The 23,475-nt window shown below is 40.7% G+C and overlaps 1 protein-coding gene across 8 annotated transcripts in view; it reads right to left on the reverse strand.

Annotated features, from left to right (window-relative positions):
- GALNT11 (polypeptide N-acetylgalactosaminyltransferase 11) overlaps positions 1–23,475 on the reverse strand; it is a 58,529-nt gene that overhangs the window by 9,537 nt on the left and 25,517 nt on the right. For 7 of the 8 annotated variants that reach the window (XM_054816762.1, XM_054816767.1, XM_054816766.1 and 4 more), the window contains 6 exons: positions 18,004–18,129; positions 15,475–15,724; positions 12,466–12,583; positions 10,482–10,634; positions 7,666–7,884; positions 4,168–4,272 (listed from right to left, as the gene is read on the reverse strand). In XM_054816762.1, the coding sequence (XP_054672737.1) occupies positions 4,168–4,272; positions 7,666–7,884; positions 10,482–10,634; positions 12,466–12,583; positions 15,475–15,724; positions 18,004–18,129 (971 nt within the window). Of the gene's footprint in view, positions 1–4,167; positions 4,273–7,665; positions 7,885–8,895; positions 9,029–10,481; positions 10,635–12,465; positions 12,584–15,474; positions 15,725–18,003; positions 18,130–23,475 lie in introns of those variants that run through there. The other variant, XR_008575881.1, reaches the window with a different exon arrangement.

Here is a 23,475-nt window from a genome sequence, read left to right on the forward strand (position 1 = left end):
TTCCCAGCCCTTTGCATGTTTTTCCAGGTAGACTGCACCTTGCTCCTTCAACTTACTGAGCAGTAGCATGTATTTTTCAAGGGAGGGTGTTACCTATTCACAGAGCAAAAGCAGTCTGGAAAGAAACAAATAATGATAACTTATTCCTGTTCCTCAAGGGAAAATTAGCTGGCATCAAATAAAACCATCACCAAGCGGCATCAAGTTATTTCCACAGAAAGCACAGTTAAGTGGCGGTACTCACTACCACAGGATATGTGAGGTTAAAATACAATTAGACACTCATGAAAAAGCAAAAAATCTACCATCTTTGGCTCAGAAAAAACACTAAGTCACAAAAATATTGCTCACAAAGTGTAGGTTCATATCGTCCTGAATAATTGTCTGCACTGTGTGTATTAAGCAACACACGCTTGCTGCCAGTGGGCATCCAGGGGACAGGATACCGGGGTACCTGCCTTTCACCAGACCCAACAGAGGCTTTCTTATTAGGCCAATGGCATGAAACAGATGGTTCTAGAGCAAAAATCAGCTGAAAATGCCAATGGATTGAGTGTTACCAGAAACAACAGTTAAAAGCTTCCAATATTCAGGAAGTTTGTTGCTATTTTTATAAGTAGCTGTTAAATAAGTGTCATCTTTCTCTACACTGTTCTTACATATCTAGAGCAAGACTGTTCAAGAGGATATGAAAAGAAAGGTGGCTGAATGCACTGTTGGGATTTATCAGGAGAACAAATTCAGTCTAGTGGCACAAAACCATAGTGTTGGTTAACATACTTGGTTGGAGAACAAAATCACTGTGAAAGAAGATAGTACAGACAGGGTTGTTTTGATTTGGGTTTTTTTTATGAGAACCGATTACTTAATTTACCACTAGTAAACTAGATCAATGAGAAAAGAAGCCAAAGACCAACGATCTGAGCATTAATTTTTCTTTCTCAACACCAAAAGGCTAACTGAAGTTTCTGTCTCCAGAAGAAGAATCAGAAAAAGGTTACAATAAGGAAATCATATATGAGAAGACCTGGCAGTCCGGCAAAGTTCCCACTGACTGTAAAAGGGGAAACATAATTTTCCCTCCTATTTTTAAAAAAAGGAAAAAAGGAAGAGCTGGGGAACTACAGGCTCGTCAATCTCACCTCCATGCCTGGCAAGATTATGGAGCAGACCCTCCTGGAGACTATGCTCAGGCACATGGAAAATAAGGAGGTGACTGGTGACAGCCAACATGGCTTCACTAAGGGCAAATCATGCCTGACAAATTTGGTGGCCTTCTATGGTGGGGTTACAGCGTTGGTGGACAAGGGGAGAGTGACAGACATCATCTACCTGGACTTGTGCAAGGCATTTGACACTGTCCCTCATGACATCCTTGTCTCTAAATTGGAGAGACATGGATTCGATGGATGGACCACTTAGTGGACAAGGAACTGGCTGGATAGTCACACTCAAAGAGTTGTGGTCAACGGCTCAATGTCCAAGTAGAGAACGGTGACGAGTGGCGTTCTTCAGGGGTCGGTACTGGGACCGGCACTGTTTAACATCTTTGTTGGCGACATGGATAGTGGGATCAAGTGCAGCCTCAGCAAGTTTGCTGACAACACCAAGCTGTGTGGTGTGGTTGACACGCTGGAGGGAAGGGATGCAATCCAGAGGGACCTTGACAGGCTGGAGACGTGGGCCTGTGCGAACTGCATGAAATTCAACAAGGCCAAGTGCAAGGTCCTGCACGTGGGTTGGTGCAATCCCAAGCACAACTACAGGCTGGGCAGAGAATGGACTGAAAGCAGCCCTGAGGAGAAGGACTTGGGGGTGTTGGGGGACAAGAAGCTCAACATGAGCCAGCAGTGTGCGCTTGCAGCCCAGAAAGCCAGCTGTGTCCTGGGCTGCATCAAAAGAAGCATGACCAGCAGGTCGAGGGAGGTGATCCTGCCCCTCTGCTCTGCTCTTGTGAGACCCCACCTGCGGTACTGCATCCAGCTGTGGGGGGCCCAGTACAAGAAGGACATCGAGCTGTTGGAGAGAGTCCAGAGGAGGCCACGAAGCTGATCAGAGGGCTGGAGCACCTCTCCTATGAGGACAGGCTGAGAGAGTTGGGATTGGTCAGCCTAGAGAAAAGAAGGCTCTGGGGAGATCTAATTGCGGCCTTCCAGTACCTGAAGGGGCCTACAGGAAAGATGGTGAGGGACTGTTTATCAGGGAGTGTAGTGATAGGACAAGGGGTAATGGGTTTAAGCTGAAGGAGGGTCAATTTAGATTAGATGTTAGAAAGAAATTCTTTACTGTTAGAGTGGTGAGGCACTGGAACAGGTTGCCCAGAGAGGCTGTGGAGGCCCATCCCTGGAAGTGTTCAAGGCCAGTTTGGATGAGGCTTTGGGCAATGTGGTCTAGTGGAGGGTGTCCCTGCCCATGGCAGGGGGGTTGGAACTAGATGATCTTTGAGGTCCTTTCCAACCCAAACCATTCTATGATTCTATGAAAAACAATAGACTTCCTCCTCCAGACATGTGACAGTTCACTATTAGTGAACTATTCACCGTAACTGTAAGGACCCATTTGTTCTTACTGTGGACATAATCCACTGCAAGTTATTGCTGCTCACTCACAGACTCAAAAAGCAGCGTTAACACCTTTGTCACTGTAAATGTACAACCACTGGTGCCAATCAGTTACTAATACATTTACAGTCTTCACGTTTACAAGACTTGCTGACTTTCTTACAGCTAATGGAAGAGATCCCATATGAAAATCTTCATTCCCACTCCAGGTTAAATTCATCCACCTTTAACACAGGGACCTACAATCTGGTCATAGCAATGATTACTCAGTGCTCCAGAGGCAAAGTGCAGGGATGTAACACTTGATCCTGTCTAAGTGGTAACGGGAGATCATGTATCTACAGCCAACCACACTTACCCAGACACTGGCTAACACCCCTCATGCTGTCTTCCTCTGTCACATTCAACTGGTGAGGCCACAAGTAGGAGGGACAAAGTCCCATTAGTTGACAACTAATTAACACAGGAAGTTCCATCTGAACACAAGGAAAAACTTCTTCACCTTGAAGATGACAGAGCACTGGAAGAAGCTGCCCAGAAAGGCTGTGGAGTTTCCTTCTCTGGAGGTATTAAAAAACTGCCTGGACACGATCCTGTGCAACCTGCTCTAGGTGATCCTGCTTTAGAAGTGGGGTTGGACTAGATGATCTCCAGAGGTCCCTTCCAACCCCTACCATTCTCTGATTCTGTGACAGAGCACACAACTTTTTGTTTGGGACTATTACAAGCCATCCTGCTTCTACTGCTGCAGTTTCTATATCCTGAAAATTACTCCCCATTTCATAAAGTATCAAGTTAGTCTAACACAACCCACGTTTGGCAAAACTATGCTGCATTACAATCCACGCTCCATTTATTTTGTGTCTTTGATTACTTTTCTCTTTAGATGTAATCTAGTTTATAGACTTGGGTCCCATGGGTTCCTAAATCACTATGTTCTCAATGTAGTTCTTAGCTAGGTAAAAGTCTTTATGGCATTAGGTGAAGATCTGTCTGCCCTGGAGATTGTTTACCCAAGTCCTGAATTTTTGTTGCCTGAAAGAAGTGGAACAGCAAAAACTTCATGTAGTAATATAAAAACTCTCATTAGATTTTCACATCCATCCTCAACTAATCCTCACCTGTAGCCAAAGAATTTTCTAAGTTCCTTATAGTTCCTTCTATTTAACAATAATAACAAATGATTCCTTCACCCCAAAATAAAGCCACTCCAGCAGCAAAGGACTAGTTGTACAATACACAAAGAACAGAGCAGGAAAAGGCTGCCTTAAATCCTGGTATGAGGAGCTGACTAAAAGAGCTTCTGCAATTCTGAAGTGTCAATCAGTAGATTATGCACCCGTCAGGAGCCACTTAAGGATAGTCTTCAGCCACATACAGAGATTCATGCCATAAAGATAGGAGATTATAATACTGACACTCAGCATTAGTAGGTACAGAGCAGTAAGCTACACAGTCTCCTCGGCCAGCCACACGGTTTGAACGACAGTCTGCAATCAGCCTGCTTGCTGATGAGATGTTACACTAGGACACTTTGCCAGGAGGAAAACATATTAGCAATTTATAAGATGTGAATCACTATTCAATATAATTAGGAATATCATACCTGGTTTTGATCATTGTAGTCACATTCCCGAACCACTACCAGGCCTCCTTTCTGACTTGGGTGGCCCTGGGCAACCAGACATTTGTTGGTTTGAAGGTGATACAACTATGAAAGGAAAACAGTTTGATGGACAGAGTAAACAAAAAACATCACAAACCAAAGGGAACATATGGTAATGCTTCAGAAGCCCTAAGACTCAGTGTGCTCACAAACAAAAAAAAGCCAACAACCAGCTCGCGATAAAAAAACCCACAACCTCCTTCCCTTTTAAAATACCATTTTGTTTTTCAGATAACTTGGAGAAAAAAACCCAGCATTAAATAGTTGCATTTTGCTTTCTAATTACATCAAGATTTCCCTTTTTATGGTATAAGTGCAGCACACACAACCTAGCTCAGCACATGCCGGAGATACTCTGTCAAGTTTCTTTTCCCTTTTCACTCTCCATGGAAGTCTCAGATCCCAGGCAGTCACTACTTCAGGAATATCAACTGTACTGTACAAACTACATTTTACTACAACTTAGCTTAAACATAAGTCTCATGCCACAGCCTCTCTTCATTAAGCGGGACTGCCTCTTTGAAAAAGAGGAGAAGGAATTACATAAATACAACCAATTTCAGAGACTTAAGTTGTTTCAAATTGGTTTTGAAGTGTTCAGGTAACTGAAAAGCCAGCTAAATTATTTTAATGACAGATCAGGGAAGGGAAAAAAAAAATCTTACAGACACCCAGTTCAAATGCACTGCCTAGTCTGATTTGGAGTAATGCTGTATCAGGGGACTAGATTCAGGTCAGGAGCCTGTCCAGGGATGCAAAACTGTAAGCATATACCATCAAACAAACAAGGAGGTTCCCAGCAAGTTAGCAACCTCTCCTGGTTTGGGCAATGATGCCCACCCTAAAAGTCACCCAAGAGATTTTCTGCAGAGCCTGAGGATTAGGTTGTCCTAGTTGAATAGTCAAGAAACATTAAGATGTTGATGTATGTAACCCCACAGAGTTACTCGGCGAGACAAAACGCCTCTACTCTGGCTTTAAATTATACATGTGCTCTAAACTAGCAGTAGTAGCCAGCAGAAGACTTCTTTTCAGCCTGATTATTTTTCTTCCCCCATTGTGGTGGGGATCAGGCTAGTCAGGCAGCAGTCACTGCCTGCACATCAAAGAACTGTACTGCAGGCAGTCAAGGGTACAAAGGAGAAAGGCAATTATTCTAGCAATGGCCACAACTCTGCCATTTCCTTCCTTGCAGCAGAGTCCCACTCTCTACCAAGTGCATGGGAATGTGTTTCACAGTCACTGTGTATGTGCATGTGTGGGAGATGTCAGGGCCCCAGATCTGGCATCCATATTAAAAACAATTATTTCCATTCTGGAACCGAATGTAGAGCAAAAAAGAATTTGCTGTCCTGAACTCAAGGCCAGGCTGATTAATTAGCTAGCTGCTTTTTATTATGAAGACATATATAGCTCTCTCGGCATCTGTATCGATGCTACAGATTTTTAGAAACCAAAAGACACTTCCAGTAATAAAAACTAAGAACTGCTCCATCACATGATAGCAAAAATTAGAGAGCACAAATACCAAATCATATTCTTCACTAAACACCATTTCTGGAAATAGCTGTCCCAAGGCACATCAGCCTCCTCAAGTGCACCATGTTTCTCCTGTTTCCTACACACATCTGAAACAAATTACACAAAATCTTCTAAGTAACATTTCCTCACACCCCAGAGAATTTTAGGAGAAATCTCATTTTCATCATTCCTCACTCAACAGAAGGCTTTCAAACCATACAGCTCCATGAGTTTTATATGATTTTTGTCCTTGCTTTTATTGGCCATGATGATCAAAAATTGATAACACTGTTAAGAACTGTCACAATTTGTGATCATTACAGTTCTCCCCAGCTGTCAAACCAGCACTTATCTCTGGCCCAATTAGTTTTTGAGAATAAGCTGGGATTTGGAGTGATTCATCCCGAATCCTAAAGAGTCTGGCATGCAACGGTGACATTGGCTGATCGTTCTGTTCCTTATAGGCATCTGGAAATAGTTTATACAATCAGAGCCAAAGTTGACTCTCTCTCACAATGCTGGGTATAATTCTTGAACCCCAGAGAACCAAGCCAAGGAACTGCATTTCTCTGTGTCTTGTCTCCACCTTCTTAAAGGGTTCACAAAGTTTTTCTCCAAATTAAACCATGGGAAATTATTGCTAGGAAGATTTCCCCTTAAATATTGTTGAGGGATTCAGATCCCTCAATAGCCTCTCCCTCATCAGCAATTCCTTAGTTAAAGTTCTGTCTGAATGAAAGCAGAAAACTATTAAATTTAATGAAAAAAAAAAGAAAGAAAAAAGAAAGGTCTGACTAGGGGAATAACGGTATTTAACAGCTAGGGAAATTGGCCCATCGTGTCAGTTTTATTCAGGGAAACTACATTTGCCCTAATAAATAACTTCACAGCTTGGCTGTGATACACTTAAAATATTGCACAATTTGTGGATTCTCAGATCGCTGCTTCCAAGTAAAAATCTAATGATGTCAACAGGTTCTGCATGAACCATTCTGCCCTCCAGCCTGCATCTACTTGCAGGATGAACAACTATCAACAGCTACTGCAGTCTGTGCTACCTTGTGCAGAGGGCTACACCCCCACTCAATGCTTCCAATTACTGAGAGAGAAGGGAATCTGCTAACCATAATCCATGTGCACATAAAATAATTCATTGAAAGGTCTTCTCTGTTAAAGACAAGACCTTAGGAAAGTTGTCTTGGGTTTGAAGTTACCCATTATTCTTGAGAAGCGTAAAAAGCACACATCAGATGAATTTGGCACTGAAGAGAACAGATACAATTATATGCTGGCTTTGCCTACATACAAACCCATAAACATAGGTGTTAAGAGATAAGGCATAAATTCAATCATGATTTCCTCCATGAATACACATAGAAACATATGTCTTATTTTGAAGAAAAAAAGCAAAACTTTTTTATTCATTATCTAACAGTCAAGACTAGAAAAGTCATCAGTCTCAGATGCAAATATTCATCTTTGCAGAAAATTATCCAGTAAAAGGAGTAAGTTTGGAAACTAATTGCACTGGACTCTTATAAACCAACAAAGCATGAGTATTTGAGGCCAAATTTCTCTCTATCCAAAACCATCTTCAGAACCAATAGCCATGAAAGCGCATTCTAAAGACATCAAAACTTTGTAACTTAGAGTTTTGAGGTAAGAAACTTCATTGAATATTATCTGGTCTGGAGATGACCTGAAATATAGATCGGAGTGAAACTGATTTGCCTTTCTCTAAAGACACAAATTCTGTTATTTTCAAGACAGCTTGTTGCAAAACTAAAACTCTATGCTCTATGGAAACGGACTCTTTTTCTTGTATTTCAGCAAATCTTTCAGAAAGAATCTCAAAATAATTAAACATACACACACATACCCCCCAGAATTCTATATTTTTAAGAAATTTTATCTTACCCTTCCACGCTGGATTATTTTCGGTCGTTTCTGTGCTCTATTAATAAAAACTGGCTGTGGAGCTTTGGCATTTTGCCCAGATATTTGCATCTCAGGATAGATATTATCCAAATACCACTTAAATGACTTGCAGTTCAATCTTTTTCTCAATTCTACACGGTCGGTAATATTTCCATAGTTCCTCATTCTTAGCTCGGGTCTCAAAGCAAAATACTGCTCCTGTGTTTAAGAGAAACAGGTTGGGAACATGGGGAGAAGAAATTAAGATTATTGATTTCCAACTTTTTCCTTTTCACAGAATTCCCAAAGTTTCACTTCATTTTGCTAATGCTTTCAACCCTTAAGTTTGAAAGCGGCATTAGGAAATTCCAGTGTTTAGATTGCCACAGGACGCGAGATTTATCTTGCCTCACTCTGAACTAATCTTTCTAGAGGGCTTTTTTTGATGAAAAGACTTCTCAGGCATGAATCTGCTGACCTTTTTTAGATGTCAACTTGAGGAGGAAACAAATCAGCCCTACACTCCATTGGCAATAAAGGCATCCTAGAGTCATTAAGTCACAAACAGATGTGTGTATAGTCATCATCCTCATCCGGCAAAGGTTTCTTTAAATTAGTTTGACTGTCCAATTGATTGTTTTCATTGTTAGGGGGTTCAAGTGTATTTTCTCTTGCACAGTGTCCAGCCTTCCAACTATACAAGTTACCAGGGCAAAAAAATTCCCTATCAGAATAGACCCATAAATGGGACTATCTTGTGAAGTTCAGTGGGACCATGCATTTATTCACATGAAGAATCAGAACTGTCACCTGGGCTTTCTGTGAAATCCAGTTTTTTTTCCATTCACCTGCATAATCTCCAGAAAGGCTCCCATAATGTTATTTTTTTATGTTCTAATTTATGATTATACCCAGAATTGTACCTGGTTAGGCAAGCACAGATTAAGATTCCAGCTCAATCTTACGTGCTGTTCAACTCTAATGCAGAGACAATGGGGACAAACAGGAATTAATGAACGTACAATGTGACATGAATACTATTACCAAAACTAGAAGAAAAATCCCCTTGTAGTGTCTTTAATTCCTGCTAGATTTACAGAGCTCATAGAAAAGGCATTGTATTTGTATATTAACTAGTTTACTAGATATTATTTAGAAATCAGTTTTCAGGTCACCGAGCTACTGTATTTTGTTGGATTAATCTCGAGCAGACATCTGGAATTTACTTACCATTATGTGGCTCTGACAGTCTTCCATTACCTACTGTTGTCTCATATTCAGATGACAGCGTCATCTCAAGATAAATTACACATCTGTCCTTATCAAGATCTTTGAGCATTTGGATGCACTTGATGTATCACTGCTATTGTAAGAGCAGAGGAAGGGGAAGCATTAAGTACATTAGACTGTTGGACGAGTCTGAGGAAGTGTGGAGATAGACTGGACATCCCTATCAGAAATTGGTCTGCTTCAAAAAAGTAGCTCTGCTATTCCACTTGCCTGTTTCCTGGTTAAAGTTCAAATTTAAGTATCCTACCTTTTCTGCATTATTTATTTCCATTGTATATGTGAACTTACTACTTTTACATTTTGCTTTTGACAGTTATGAAAATTTTGCTGTTTCCCTTCCATTTTGCACTTTTATTTATTAAATATTTATATTCGCTCTTTGTTGCAAAACAGGTCCTGTAAGTCTTAGGTTTGTACTATTCATCATACAATCACTTTAGTAAAGGATACTGTCCCTAAATATTTACACTACACTTACAAAAACAAAAATATTTCCAGGCTTGCATTCCATACATAAATCTGTCATAATGACAGCCTCTGGCAACTATCAGAGAATTAGATATGAAACAGCTGGAAACATTCAGTCTGTGATAACAGACTGCTAGAATCAGCAGTTTAAGTCCTTGTTGGACAAAGCAGTATTAACTGGAAATTATAACCAAGAATCAATTCCAAGCTTCAGAGAAAGCCATCATCAATCACAAAACAACTATGCCCAGACACCCATAAAAGGAAAAGTGATAGATCAAATCTACTAATGCATTACGGAGATGAAGAATGGAGATAAAAATTAATGACACTTAATAGGTTCTTCAAATGACTGAACATCAAGATAAAGGATGGGGTTTGAAACATAAAACTCTACAGAATATAAAGTTAATAAAATATGTCTTGTATAGAAATTGTAGGGACCACAGGAGCTGGCCACACAGCAAATCCTGTGGTCTCACAAGGCAAAATGTCCTCAAGTATCAGAGAGATGAGGGCTTCACCAAAACCTGATCTACATTTAAAACCATCAGTACCAAGATCGGAAGACAAGGAAAGAACACGCTTGCATATGAATCCAGAAGTCGTCAATCCTGATTGATCTTCCAGTGCAAGACAGACTAAGAATCAGACAGCTAATTAAAGCAGAAACCAAAACATCAATCAACAAAATTCCTGTCTCACCAGCATGGAAACTACCTGAAGGCATATGGCAGAATACGACTGCCACATAATACTGATTTGGACACAAAGCAACACAGAGCTTACAAGAACTCATTCATCATCTTTTACTTCATCAAAAAGGCATAAAACTGAATCTCCTGCAGGCAGAAGTAGTAACAAGAAGTAGACTTGAGCACTCAAAAGTCAAATGACAATCCTACAGAATTTAGGAATTCATATCGAAATTAACATTAGGGAATCAGGTTACAGAAGGAAGATCCCATTAGAGGTGCTAACAGACCCCACTGTGATACAGTCCTCTGACAAACAAGCCAGTTAATAACCTTATTTCATGACCTAGAATTGTCTCTTACCTTATATTCATCCATCCATACATGTGCCAGCCTCAGTGAGTTATGAGCCATAGTGTCCTGTCCCCTGGGTGAGCCATAGGGACGCCTCTTACGGAAAATGTGTCCCACCCTGGAGCAGGGGATGATCAGAAGTCTACCACCACACATCCAAATCTGTCCATACAAAAGCAGAACACACCTCATTGTACATATACTGACAAGGCTCACTACGTCCTCCCCTTCTCCAAGGGATACTTATGTAGGTTTATACATGATGACATGATTAGGTGTCATCAGTATTGTCCTACATGTCATGCTTTCTCACAAGTTGAATTAATAAATCTTCAGGTTAGAAAAGACTATTTTTGTCGTATCATCCCACTTTTCATATAACACGTCATGGCTTTCACAAAACAAACAGTAAGTTTTCTAAACTTTTATGCTCTAATGATCCTTTAGAAAACACTGAAATGTATGGGTTGGGATTCAACATGCCGATTACGATATCTAAATTTATTTGCCTACATGAGAATTACATGTCTACACTTCCATGATAGATGATGAAGATCAGTCAATATCATCAAGGGAGTCTGGAGAGCTTTACAACTATGTATAAGCACTTATTTTACACAGCTGTTTATTTCTGTGAAGTATATAGGAACTCAGAAATACAGTTCACGTTCAGATACTACATTTAGGTGCCTTAAGGCAGCTCCATTGCACTCCAGATCTAGATTTCATTTACACTCTACTTCCATTTCTTTTTTTAAATTTCCTTTTAAACTTTGGCTTCCAGCAAGTTATCATCATTGGGCCTTTGCTGGGCTAACGTGTTCTCCGATCTCAGAAAAGTCTTTTCAAATTAGTAGTTTATAATCAAGCCACTTTTAAAACTCTTCGGGGATAAGACACAGACTAAAGCTTTTTGCAACTCTCCCTCAGGGAGAGGGGACTTAGAGACCTCAGAAAGCTCTCTAAGTATACTCCAATTTTTCAAAGCCCCTTTTATTGAAACTGTGTATTACACAGTAACAAGAATAATTTCCTCACACTCCATACACTTCTTCTCAGATACCTAATAATTATATTTTGTACTGAAAACTTGAAAGATTTTATTTAATTCCATACACACTCCTTTAAAGTTACTCAAATTTATGAAATGCCAGTTCTTATTTGAGCTCTAATCTTGATTTCTCTAATGACCTAATTTGACAGACTTCTCTAAAGGTTTGGCAGTTCTGCGTTTGGTTTTGGGTTTTTTATGGTAACCTCACTTTTTAATCTCCCTTTCATATTTGTCACAAGAGCATCTCATATTCAGGCAGACTCTTGTCAAACCTGTTGATGAATCCACTTCACAAAAGTGAAGAGGTAAACATGACAGAGCACAAAAAGTTGTTTTTCTTACAGTGGAATGACAGAGAAGATGAGACAAAATATAGGAAGCCTGATGAAGTATCACTTTGGAATCTCCTGATTATGACTTTCTCCTATTCCCAACCAAGCTGACTCCTCTACAAGACTTTTAATTTAGTTATAAAATATTTACATTTCCAGGCCCTCAAAAAGGAGGCTGAAGTGTCTGAAAAGCCCCATACCTGTCTGAAGAAATATAATATGCTTACTTATTATCAATGTTGCTCTGAGCCATACATTTTTTTTAACTGACTGTGAAAATCATTAGACATTGCTTATAAACTCATTTCAGAAATTTGCATGATTATTCTTTTCTTATGCCTCTCTATAGGCATTATGAAATGCTCACCAAATAAAGAATCACAAACACTTAACCACAGAAGACAAAACTCCGTTTAATCTTCCCATTTAAACTTAACTTGAAGATTATTGTCAAGGTAGTTACTATGCACTGAATGCATCCTTCCCGGGAATAAAAATGCCAATTTCCCTGTGCAAATAGCTATTCCAGTGCTAAAGAAATTGTACGTAGGGAAGAGAAGCAGCCAGACACTAAGGTTCATACTCCAATACACAAAATCTAGATTACCCGAAAAGATATTTCCAGATTTTCTCCTCCCCAGATGTCCATGCCACTATCATATTGTCCAAGTTCATTGAAGTACTCGCGATCCATGGCAAACAGGCCTCCAGCCATAGTAGGTGACCTAAAAAGGAATATTGAAAGAAGTTCCTTTTCTTAGAGAAAAACCAGTAATTTTAGATTAATTTCCTAATCTCAAAGCCTAAATTCAGACCTACACAATACAACTGAAATCTTGTAAACACCAGAAATCATCAGATCGCACTTCTAGTCTCAAAACATTTTTCAAAAGTAGATCTGTAAGTGGTATTTGTGATCTTTCATTATTCCAATAGCAATAAACCATATTTCTTTGTATAGTAAACTTGAGGAAAAGAGACAGGACAGGGAATGAGGAACAAAGTGTCTGTGTCTCTACTAAAAAAAACCAACCCCAAAAAACCCCAAAAACCACTCATGAAAAAAAGTAAAAACTTGTGCAAGTTTGGAGTCCATCAACTTTTCTACAATGAAACTCAGAGCTGCCTTTAATTAGATCTGTCTTTACCAGAAGCTATTTCCCGTACAGTTACAAACGAATACATTTGCACACAATGTGTTCTTCCCCCCTCTTACAAGGGCAAATTATACAGACCAGGCTTGACTGAACTGCAGAAGAGTAGAATCCAGAGTACACATTACTTTCCCATATTAAATTAGACCAAGAAACGAGGTCCAAATTTAAATTATAAAAGCCAGGAGGCTGGTAAAAGAAATGCTACTCTGTTTCATAGATAGAACTGCAATACCAGGAGCAGCGTTGTTTCATCACGGATGCAATGATCAGTTTCTTGGCAAGTTATTTACAGTTTGTATATTTGCATACATGTTCTCTTCAGCATTTCCCAGTTTTTTACCTTGTCTGTGTGTTACTAGAACAGTGCTCTATTTTGTAAAAATTTGTACATGAGCCCCATAGTACAGTCTCTAGATTGAATTGCTACTGTAGCACAAAGTTATAATATCTGGATGCCTAGAGGAGTATAAAAAAAGAGTAAAAACACTATATAAATATGACATAATAGTCGGAACATACAATGCTCAGGGAACAGGCTTTTTCTCATTCTTATTAATAAAAACCTGTAATGAAACCAAGCCTAAGTCTGGATTTCCTTGCTTTTTCTCACACAATTTTCTACTATAGTTTCTGTCACTTTAAAACCTAGGTTGAAAGGTTGCTCTCAATTTTTCCATCCCTGACACCAAAATATTTCATTCTGACCATAAAATGTAAGACTTTCCATTTGATGGAAAGCCATTCTCAAAGGTTAAATAGCAATCTAGCTTCTTTTTCAAAGCAGGCAGAGACCTCTAAGTAGGAAAAGTGACTTTCATATTCAGAAAATGTAATCTTTTTAGATTATTAGACCCCTTGAAGGTTCTCTGCCTTCTTCCATGGGAGTTTTTCCTAAAAGTGAGTTGAAGGAATGCAACAACAGCATTGAACACAGCAAGAACTAACCTTCAGGCATGACCCAGATTAACTGTGAGAACAGCTCTTAACAGAAGAAGCACTTTAAGACTGTTGATGCTGGTTCCCCGTTCAGATTTTCCCAGTCTGTCCTTTCCCTCCTAGCTTCAGAAACTGCCACACTGACACCTTCCAAACAAGCCAGTCAAACTGTTAAGTAACTTAAGAAGTTTCCTGGCTTCTCAGACCAAATCTTGTGACAGGTAGACGTGGAAAGACTAACTGCAGAGCTGTCAGACCACAGCAGAGAACCTTGTGCTGGAGCTACTTGTGTCAGCCCTAAATGCTCATTTACAGTCCAAGAACAGACAATGAGAGATGAGACCGCTCAATTTCTGATTCACTTTGCAAATCTTCTAGAAGTACCACATTCTCTGCAAACAGTTAGTTTGTAAAAAAGGTAAAGTTCTTCAATCTGACAAACTTGAATTCTGTACTAAGGTAGATACCTGCATCAAGAAAAAGCACCATCAGCTTCTTGCCATTGCTTTACCAGCACTGGCCCATCCCATGCAGGGATTCGTACTGGGAAAGCTTCTATTCTCATGGCTGAACCATAGATGCTACTAAAAAAAAAAAAAAAAAAGGTGTCTACCAGCATCGTTTCATTAACAGTTACATGTCCAGTAGGACCCAGATATCGCTCGTTCTGTACAAGCAAGACAGTCATCAATGGTCAAAAGATTAAGAAAGGGAACTTTCAAGTCCTCGTGTTAAGTTTTACCAAGACTTTTGTTTCAGAACGGCTCTCAAGCAATTCAGACCACAAAACCAATACAGACAGGCTTCTGACAGACAGCTTTAGGTATTTGCCACATTGTGCAAAGAGACAAGTAATATTTTAAAGATGGTTTTCATATCCATGTGTGTTCATTTAGGAAACTTTATGACAAAATAATTGCTTGTTTGAGGAAAGATGTAAATCTAAAGCAAAAAAATGATGTTGACATAGAAAGTTAGCATATGCTCTGATGTTCTTTCCCCATCAGCTAGGAAACCACCTTCCTATTACCACAAAGACATATCTTCCCAATCTAGCGATTCTTTAGCATTTCATCACAGAAATTATTGAGCCTGTATTAGTGGGATATTACTAGCACGAAGGCAATTATCAAAAATCATCATTAAAAGCCAAACACATCAACAGACTGGAAGCAAACTTCAATGCATAGCTCAAAAGTGAAATTATTAGACAGATTTCATACAGAACAGCATAAGCGCCTTAAGACTTTTAGCAAAAGCTGCTGTTGTACAAGCATTCTTTAGAGGCGTGCTTTCTTGACCTAATAAGACAGATACATCTAATTTGTGATTAAATGCAAGAAATTAAACTGAAATAGGTAATAGTAGCCAAAACTATTTGTAAGTAAAATAAGTCAGAAATTTGACAGGTTAGGCATCTGCTTCTAAAACTGCACACCCATATACACTCCATAATGCTTAAGAAGTGCTTCTGATTATCCATATGTTACACAGAGCTTCACACCACGTAGGAGGAACCTTACTTGATTGGAGCAGTGGCTCCCTCGGGTCCTTCCAGTTCTGACAAAGGAACAAGATCCCACTTAAAATGCAGGCCCCAGTTAAACCCTCCACGCACAACCGGGGAAGAGCTGTAGGTAAGCGTATCAGCACTGATTATGTCAATCACAGGGCACACCACAGTCCTGCGATCTTCTCTGATAGGAGTCAGCAGAGGTTGTAACCACATCTCGTTCACCTCACAGTGACTGTCCAGGAATACCAGCACTTTCCCTACAGAGGTCAAAGCACACAAAACACAAAGATCCATGGTAACATGAAACAAACAGATACACAATTCTATCCACAGCAGTGTATCGGCAGTATCCTCACCACCCCGTGTCACAGAGGGGAAACGTCACCTGCCCTCGGAAACACTGACAAACCAGAGACTCCACAGGGTCTAGTTCTGTTACAAAGGCAGAAGGCAGACCCTGGCTATTCACATTTAGCCACGAATTGCTCAAGTGGACCGTTATTTGCATTTCTTTGACAGGCTTTTAAAGTCATCAGGTGTTCTACCCAGATTCAGCAAAGCTACTATACTTTAAACAAAGCATCATCAGACTGGCACTCAGAGCCAGGTGGTGATTTGTCCTAAAACAGAGCACCTCCCATGCCCGAGTTACACTACGGAGATAGCTGAAGATGACAGATACTGGGCTGGATGAATTATCCCCATGACAAAGCTGGGTTTGTCCACTAATTGTAATCACCTTGGGCTCATTTCATATCACACTTCACCATCCATCCAGTTACTGTTGCAGCTAAGATCTGTGGATTTTAAATCAAGCCACTGTGATTAATTCATCTGCATTCATTCATGATGCAGGCCAAAGCAGTTCAATTCCTGAATATAAAGTAACATAGAGCATCTCCCCACTTCATTGGCTCTAGAGTGATGGTGGATTCATACCACTTTAAAAGGAGAGTGAATGCCCTAAATGGGCACAGCCAAATCCACCAGTACAGACCAAGCAACACTTTGGTTCCATCAATTTACATGGGAATTATCCACACGGTCAGAGAGGACAGTTTGATCCATGAGACGCCTTCAGGCCCAGCTGGTCTAAAAAGCCCCCTGAATTTTTGTGACACAACATAAAATTTATGTAGTGCTATAACAACATAGAAAAGATGGGAAAGAGCTTTAAAGAAAACAACTTAGAAACAAACAAATATAACAACTCACCCATTAACAACAGACAGTAGTTGACTGAGGAGAAAAAAAAACAGACTCCAGCAGTTCAGAAAAGCAATAAAATTACTTAAAATTGCACTAACTCAAATGAATCCTAGCACAGCTTGCAAAGTGCAAGCACAATTTTCTCTCTGGATTTTGCCATTACAATGCTAATGAGTAAACAGCAATTAAGAGACTTTATCTGCTACTCAAAATTATTTGAGAAAGTAGCACATACTTTCTTAGATGCCAAAGAATTTAACTGGGAAGCATGTTATGGTAAAAGGTGCACAGTGTACATAAAGCACCAAATATGGTTTATCCCAATCAACACTCACTGCAACAACAGAAAAGCTTGTGTGAGAAACATTACAATTAGACGAGTGAATTAGAAGCCAGATTAGAGTGCACCTTAATCAGGAAGCAGATTGCCATTTTAGAGCAACAGTTTTCACATGAAACATGCAGAAAATATTCTGCGACCACAAGATCTAGCACAGATGGAAATGTTCCTGAGACAACATTCTTTCAGGACATGAATAGGGAAAATTCTACATTGCCTCACTAAATTTTGTCAAATACTGGTTTTGTTTTACTATTTCACTGACCTACTCTAAAAAGTCAACTCATTTTATTAAAAGCAAACTTCCAGAGGAAGAAAAAATAAATACAAATCAACAGTTCAGACAAGGTTTAAAAGACACTCAAATTTGGCTCCAAATTTGTGAAGTCATTGTTTGGGTGACTTGAAAAAACATCTCCCCTCTCTTACACAGCAATTTCCTTTAATTACAAACTATTACAGTGAATTTATTATATCTACTCTATATTTACATATAGGCAAGGACCAAGTCCTCCTTGCTTCCTTCTCATTGAGTAACAGAAAATCCTCAGGCGAGGACTAATTCAGTAAAGTTGTGAGGAAATACTGAAAAAAAGATTTATAAAGATCATGGTCAACTGCATGATGTAAACATTTAAATGCACAGGTAATATTAGGAAAGGTCTCCCATTATCATTATACAGGTATCACTAAAGACACTTTGTGTAGCTGTTGCAACCTATATTAATCTAACAGCCAAAGATCAATGCAATTGACTCATTTCAAAAATCACTGATATTCTGAAGCAATTACTAAAATGTCTCTCACCTAAGATAGCATTATCCCAAATCTTCCCCTACGCTAAATTGTGTAGATTAGAACACGGCATGACATGCAGAGTCCCTACAGTGGGCTACAGCAATCGCAGGTCAAACATAAAAAGCTGCACTACAGAAAAAGGAGTCATATGGTCAAAGTATGAAGGAAAAGAGAAACAAGAAAGTATACCTGTGGCATGAGAGGCTCCAATCATCCTTCCTCGAATCAAGCCTTCCCGTTTCTCATTTCTTACCAATTTTGTGGTTTTTGGAAGCTGAGTTTTAACATATTCACCCAAGTCTTTCTTCAAGTCAGCTGAAAAAAGGAAACCACAAATTCAACAACAGGATGGAAACTTTAAAGTCCCAAGATGTTCAACTCAAAAAGGGCCAAAAACTTGACCAAAAAGCTACTCCAATACAGTACAGCTTCAAACCAAGAGTACCGAAACGACCCAGTCAGCCATCCCACATCCTACACCTGCCCTCCAATACCCATGGCCTTTTTTTTGTTGCTTTATTCTCACATTTTCCTATTAACTGCTTCACTTTGTCCTGCTGCATTGTGGAAACCCACACGGATAAAGCAGTTACACACCTGCACTGAAAACGGTGATGAACCATATGACTGGGCCTTCCACGGGGTGCATTCCTACTGACAAGCACTTCATTTTATTTTGTCAACTAATTTTTTACGCACTGCCACCATCTCAGGTTTTATGCTTAGCCTTGGTTTTCTGAATACAGAATACAGACTAGATTGTTATCTTTTTGTTCTGTTTGCAAAGCCTTTAGTACAATATGACTCAAGTTACCTGGAACTACTAGACTCTATCCTAAAAGGAGCTGCTGCTGAAAAAAAAAAAAATCAAAATAAAAGGCACTGTACAAAGAAATAGCATTCCTCTTTCCAAATTCTTCTCAGGGTGACTGTCACTTGCAGAAGTAATGAAAGCACTTTCACACAGGTAAGTGATTTAAATCACTGCATTCCATACCCTAAAACAAACACTGACACCTTTAAAAAGCAGCATGAAGACACCTTTCATTGTAAGTACCTGCTTAGCTGATAGAACAGCAGATACAAAGAATCACAACTCAGTCTCAGGCGGTTGCTTTTCTAAAATCCAAAAGGATCAAAGACACTGCTGGCATGCATGTGCTTTTGAAGGAGAGCAAAGTTCACTGAAGTCTATACGCGCTACTGTAACTTAACTAACATCAGTGATGACTAAGAGTAACGATACTTCCCACCCCGAGGACAGTGGTTTCTAACATTCAAGTGGGCAGCAAGGTTTTACCATTGAAGAGAAGATGAACACATGAAGACTGAAGTAATGGAAAAACAAAAGTTAATAAGCTTACAGAGAAATAAAATGGAACATAAAGTGAGGAAGAACAACAAAGAGCCAGCTGAGACTTCATAGAGAACCTTGGAATAGAGAGGCAGACAGACTTTCAACAGAGGATATGCTGGAATAAATATTATTATTCTGAATGTCAGTTCAAACATTAAACTTGCTGTTAACAAGATTAAATGTCAAAGGAATATATGTGGAAGTCAGAGCTGTAACCTTCAGGGAGTACAAGAACTTTCAGGCAGGAAGACTGAAAAGGAGATTCCCAGAAGCAACTCTAAATGTTAAGATCTCAGCTTTTGCACTGCAAGGCAGCATTGTGGATCAAGAATGAGAAGGTACCTGTGGTGGGTTGACCTTGGCTGGACACCAGGTGCCCGCCAAAGCCACTCTATCACTGCCCTCCTCAGCTGCACAGGGGAGAAAAAATATAACAAAAGGCTCCTGGGTCAAGAGAAGGACAGGGAGAGATCACTCACCAATTACAGTTGCAGGCAAAACAGACTCAACTTGGGGAAAATCAATTTAATTTATTACCAATCAGAGCAGGATAATGAGAAAATAATAAAAACTACATCTTTTAAAAAACCTTCCCCCCACCCCTCCCTTCTTCCTGGGCTCAACTTCACTCCCCATTTCTCTCCCTCCTCCCCTCCAGCGGCACAGGGAATGGGGGTTGTGGTCAGTTCATCACACCTTGTCTCTGCTGCTCCTTCCTCCTCAGGGGGAGGACTCCTCACGCTCTGCCCCTGCTCCAGCCTGGGGTCCCTCCCATAGGACACAGTCCTCCATGAACTTCTCCAACAGGGGTCCTTCCCACGGGCTGCAGTTCTTCATGAACTGCTCCAGCATGGGTCCCTCCCACGGGGTGCAGACCTTCAGGAACACACTGCTCCAGCGTGGGTCCCCCAAGGGGTCACAAGTTCTGCCAGCAAACCTACTCCAGCGTGGGCTCCTCTCTCCACGGGGCCACAGGTCCTGCCAGGAGCCTGCTCCAGCTTGGGCTTCCCATGGGGTCACAGCCTCCTTCAGGCATCCACCTGCTCCAGCGTGGGGTCCTCCACGGGCTGCAGGGGTATATCTGCTCCACCATGGACCTTCATGGGCTGCAGGGGGACAGCCTGCCTCACCACGATCTTCAGCACAGGCTGCAGGAGAATCTCTGCTCCACACCACCTTCTTCACTGACCTTGGTGTCTGCAGAGTTGTTCCTCTCACACAGTCTCGCTCCTCTCTCTGGCCGCAATTGCTATTGCACAGGGTTTTTTCCCCTTCTTAACTATGTTACCCCAGAGGCGCTACCATCGTCGCTGATGGGCTCAGCCTTGGCCACGCAGCAGGTCCATCTTGGTGCTGGCTGGCATTGGCTCTATTGGACATGGGGGAAGCTTCTAGCAGCTTCTCACAGAAGGCGCCTCTGTAGCCCCACCTGCTACCAAAACCTTGCCATGCAAACCCAATACAGTACCACATAGCAAATATGGTGCTAAAGAATATTCTAGGACAAAGGAAAGTCTCTAGAGAGATGCAGACTGGATTCCATTGGGCCATAGGAATTCTCTCCCCTGGTCTTGGATGTCACATAATATGCCAGAGACAACAGGAAAGATTTTTTGGGAGAAAGTCTCTTAGTTAATGAAAAAGTCATCTCCAGGATGCTACCCAAATGGGATACCCAAATAAGCAGGACAGAAGGATTTGAAATCTAAAATAAACTAGTGCTTGAGTCCCAGCAGCGTGCCCTCGTGGCCAAAAAGGCCAATGGTATCCTGGGGTCCATTAAGAAGAGCATGGCCAGCGGGTCAAAGGAGGTTATCCTCCCCCTCTGCTCTGCCCTGGTAAGGCCACATCTGGAGTTCTGTGTCCAGTTCTGGGCTCCCCAGTTCAAGACAGACAGGGAACTACTGGAAAGAGTCAAGCAGAGGGCTACGAGGATGATGAGGGGACTGGAGCATCTCTCGTATGAGGAAAGGCTGAGAGAGCTGGGGCTGTTTAGCCTGGAGAAGAGAAGACTGAGAGGGGATCTTGTCAATGCTTATAAATATCTAAAGGGTAGATGTCTAGAGGAAGGGGCCAGACTCTTCTCAATGGTGCCCAGTGACAGGACAAGGGGCAATGGGCACAAATTGGAACACAGGAAGTTCCATCTGAACGTGAGGAAAAACTTCTTCACTGTGAGGGCGACCAAGCACTGGAACAGGCTGTCCAGAGAGGTTGTGGAATCTCCTTCTCTGGAGATATTCAAAACCTGCCTGGATGCCATTCTGTGCAACACGCTCTAGGTGATCCTGCTCTGTCAGGGGGGTGGGACTAGATGATCTCTAGAGGTCCCTTCCAATCTGTGAATCATTCTTACCCTGAAGTATCATAGCAAGGGAAAGAGTGAACAGCTGGAGAAAAGAAAGGGCTAGCACAAAGCAGAAAAGGTCAGTTATCAAACTCATCACTTAGGGCACATAAGGCTCCATGAAAGGTCATATAATATAAGTGGAAATAGTTCTGCATGTGCAATGGCATGTGCAAATTTCTGAAAACAGTACAAGACAAAAAAAGAGGTCACATCCATATTGGTAGCTAAACCAGGCCCACAACACAGGCTTGAACAGCAGAATGTAAGAGCTAGTAGTACCTAGTGGCAAACATGTTCTCAGAGTACAGTTTTGACCTGGACAATCCAGCGTTCTGCTGGAAAATGTGCCCAGCCATTGCCTGGGACTGAATGTATCATTGACCATTCTCAATAGGTAGTTTAGATTACTTTAGCCATTATCTTGCTCCATATGTATGTAACGAAGACTCCTCCAAACAAGAGAAATCTAGGATGGGAGTCAGGGGTGTTATTATGTCAAAGTACTGAGTTGCAGACAATTTGCCAAGCTCCTGATATCACTTTTCTGTTCTTCAGTCTCTTCTGCATAGAAGAATGCTTCAACGTATCCTGTAGGCTGTTCCACAACAGGTAAAGCCTAAATAAGGGAGAAAAAGGTTGTACTAGAAAAAATCCTGCCCTGCAGGAAGGGGAAAGAAAAATGTAAGTGGGCTCAGCTGAGCCATGGAAATGCCTGCTTAGCTAGTAAAACTGTTGATGATTGAGTGTAAAGAAGCTTCTGAGGCAAAACTAGACACAAATACCCAAGTTTTGCACAACAGCATTGATGTGCAGCAGAGCTCCTATATTTAAAGCTGAAGAAGTAGGCAGAATTTCACCTAAGATACCATTTCAGGAAGTATGTAATGTAGGGAAAATGAATTAAAATAAAAATCAAAGAGGCATAGAGATTAAGCGATTTTCCCAAGCTCACATGGGATCCATGGGAAAGCCAAAGTCTTTGTCCATTTCCTTAGTCACCAAACCAGCTTCACTTTTCTTCAGCTGGAAAATTCCATCCATTAAAATTAAACAGCAATGCAAACATCAGTAGTATCATCATCAAGAGCAGTAATTCTCTGTATAAACAATACCTCCTCCCATCTTCGGCTTCAAAACATGTTCATTTGAAGTCAGAAAGTCAAAAGTAGCTATTTGAATGCTTTGAACTGAATTTGGCCTTTGCGTTAGCAACAGACCAGAAGAGCAATGGTATTACCACCTAAACACAGGCATTAATCAACCAAATGCATTACCCTATTCAAAAGACTGAGTTTTGAAGTAAGCTTAGTTCTGAATAGGAAGGTTACAAAACTTTAAAACAACAAGTTGCACAAGAGACTTTGTAGCAGACTGCTTATTGCTTTCAAAACACAAACAAGCTTTTCAGTATTACACAGCTTATCGGCAAGGGACAGAGTGTTTGATCCTTGTTCTCTCCCGTATCTTGACATTTGATCTGACCTCAGAGAGATAAACTAGCTGCATAACAAGAGAATTTCATTCTACATTATACATATTTAATCAGTCTCTGAGAGCAACTAAGACCTTAACCCAGAAACCAAACAATGAGACCAAGGGAGCTAATTATATGTACTAAAAAAATACAATCTAAAAATAATTTTAAAAATGCAAAAACTTGTGGACTTGTACAAAGGCAAGCAGGAAACTTGCACAGTCCTGCTTGCAAGTTCTGCTACACTAACACATTCCTCAACAGGCACTTCACTTTTGAAGCGCTAAAACACTTAAATTGCATGTCTGTCTTTACCTTGTCCATCATTTGAGAGAATAATTCTGAAGCATCAATCTTTCAACAGCAGTAAAGCAATTCTGCAAGTTTTATCCCTCTGGGGCCCCTCCCAGACTGAGTAGAGGCTGCTACAAGAGTTAGGGACAGCTACTCCTAGGGTGGCCACAAGAGGCTGTGCAAGAG

The sequence above is a fragment of the Grus americana genome, chromosome 2 (assembly GCF_028858705.1).
Source record: "Grus americana isolate bGruAme1 chromosome 2, bGruAme1.mat, whole genome shotgun sequence".
Lineage (NCBI taxonomy): Eukaryota > Metazoa > Chordata > Aves > Gruiformes > Gruidae > Grus > Grus americana.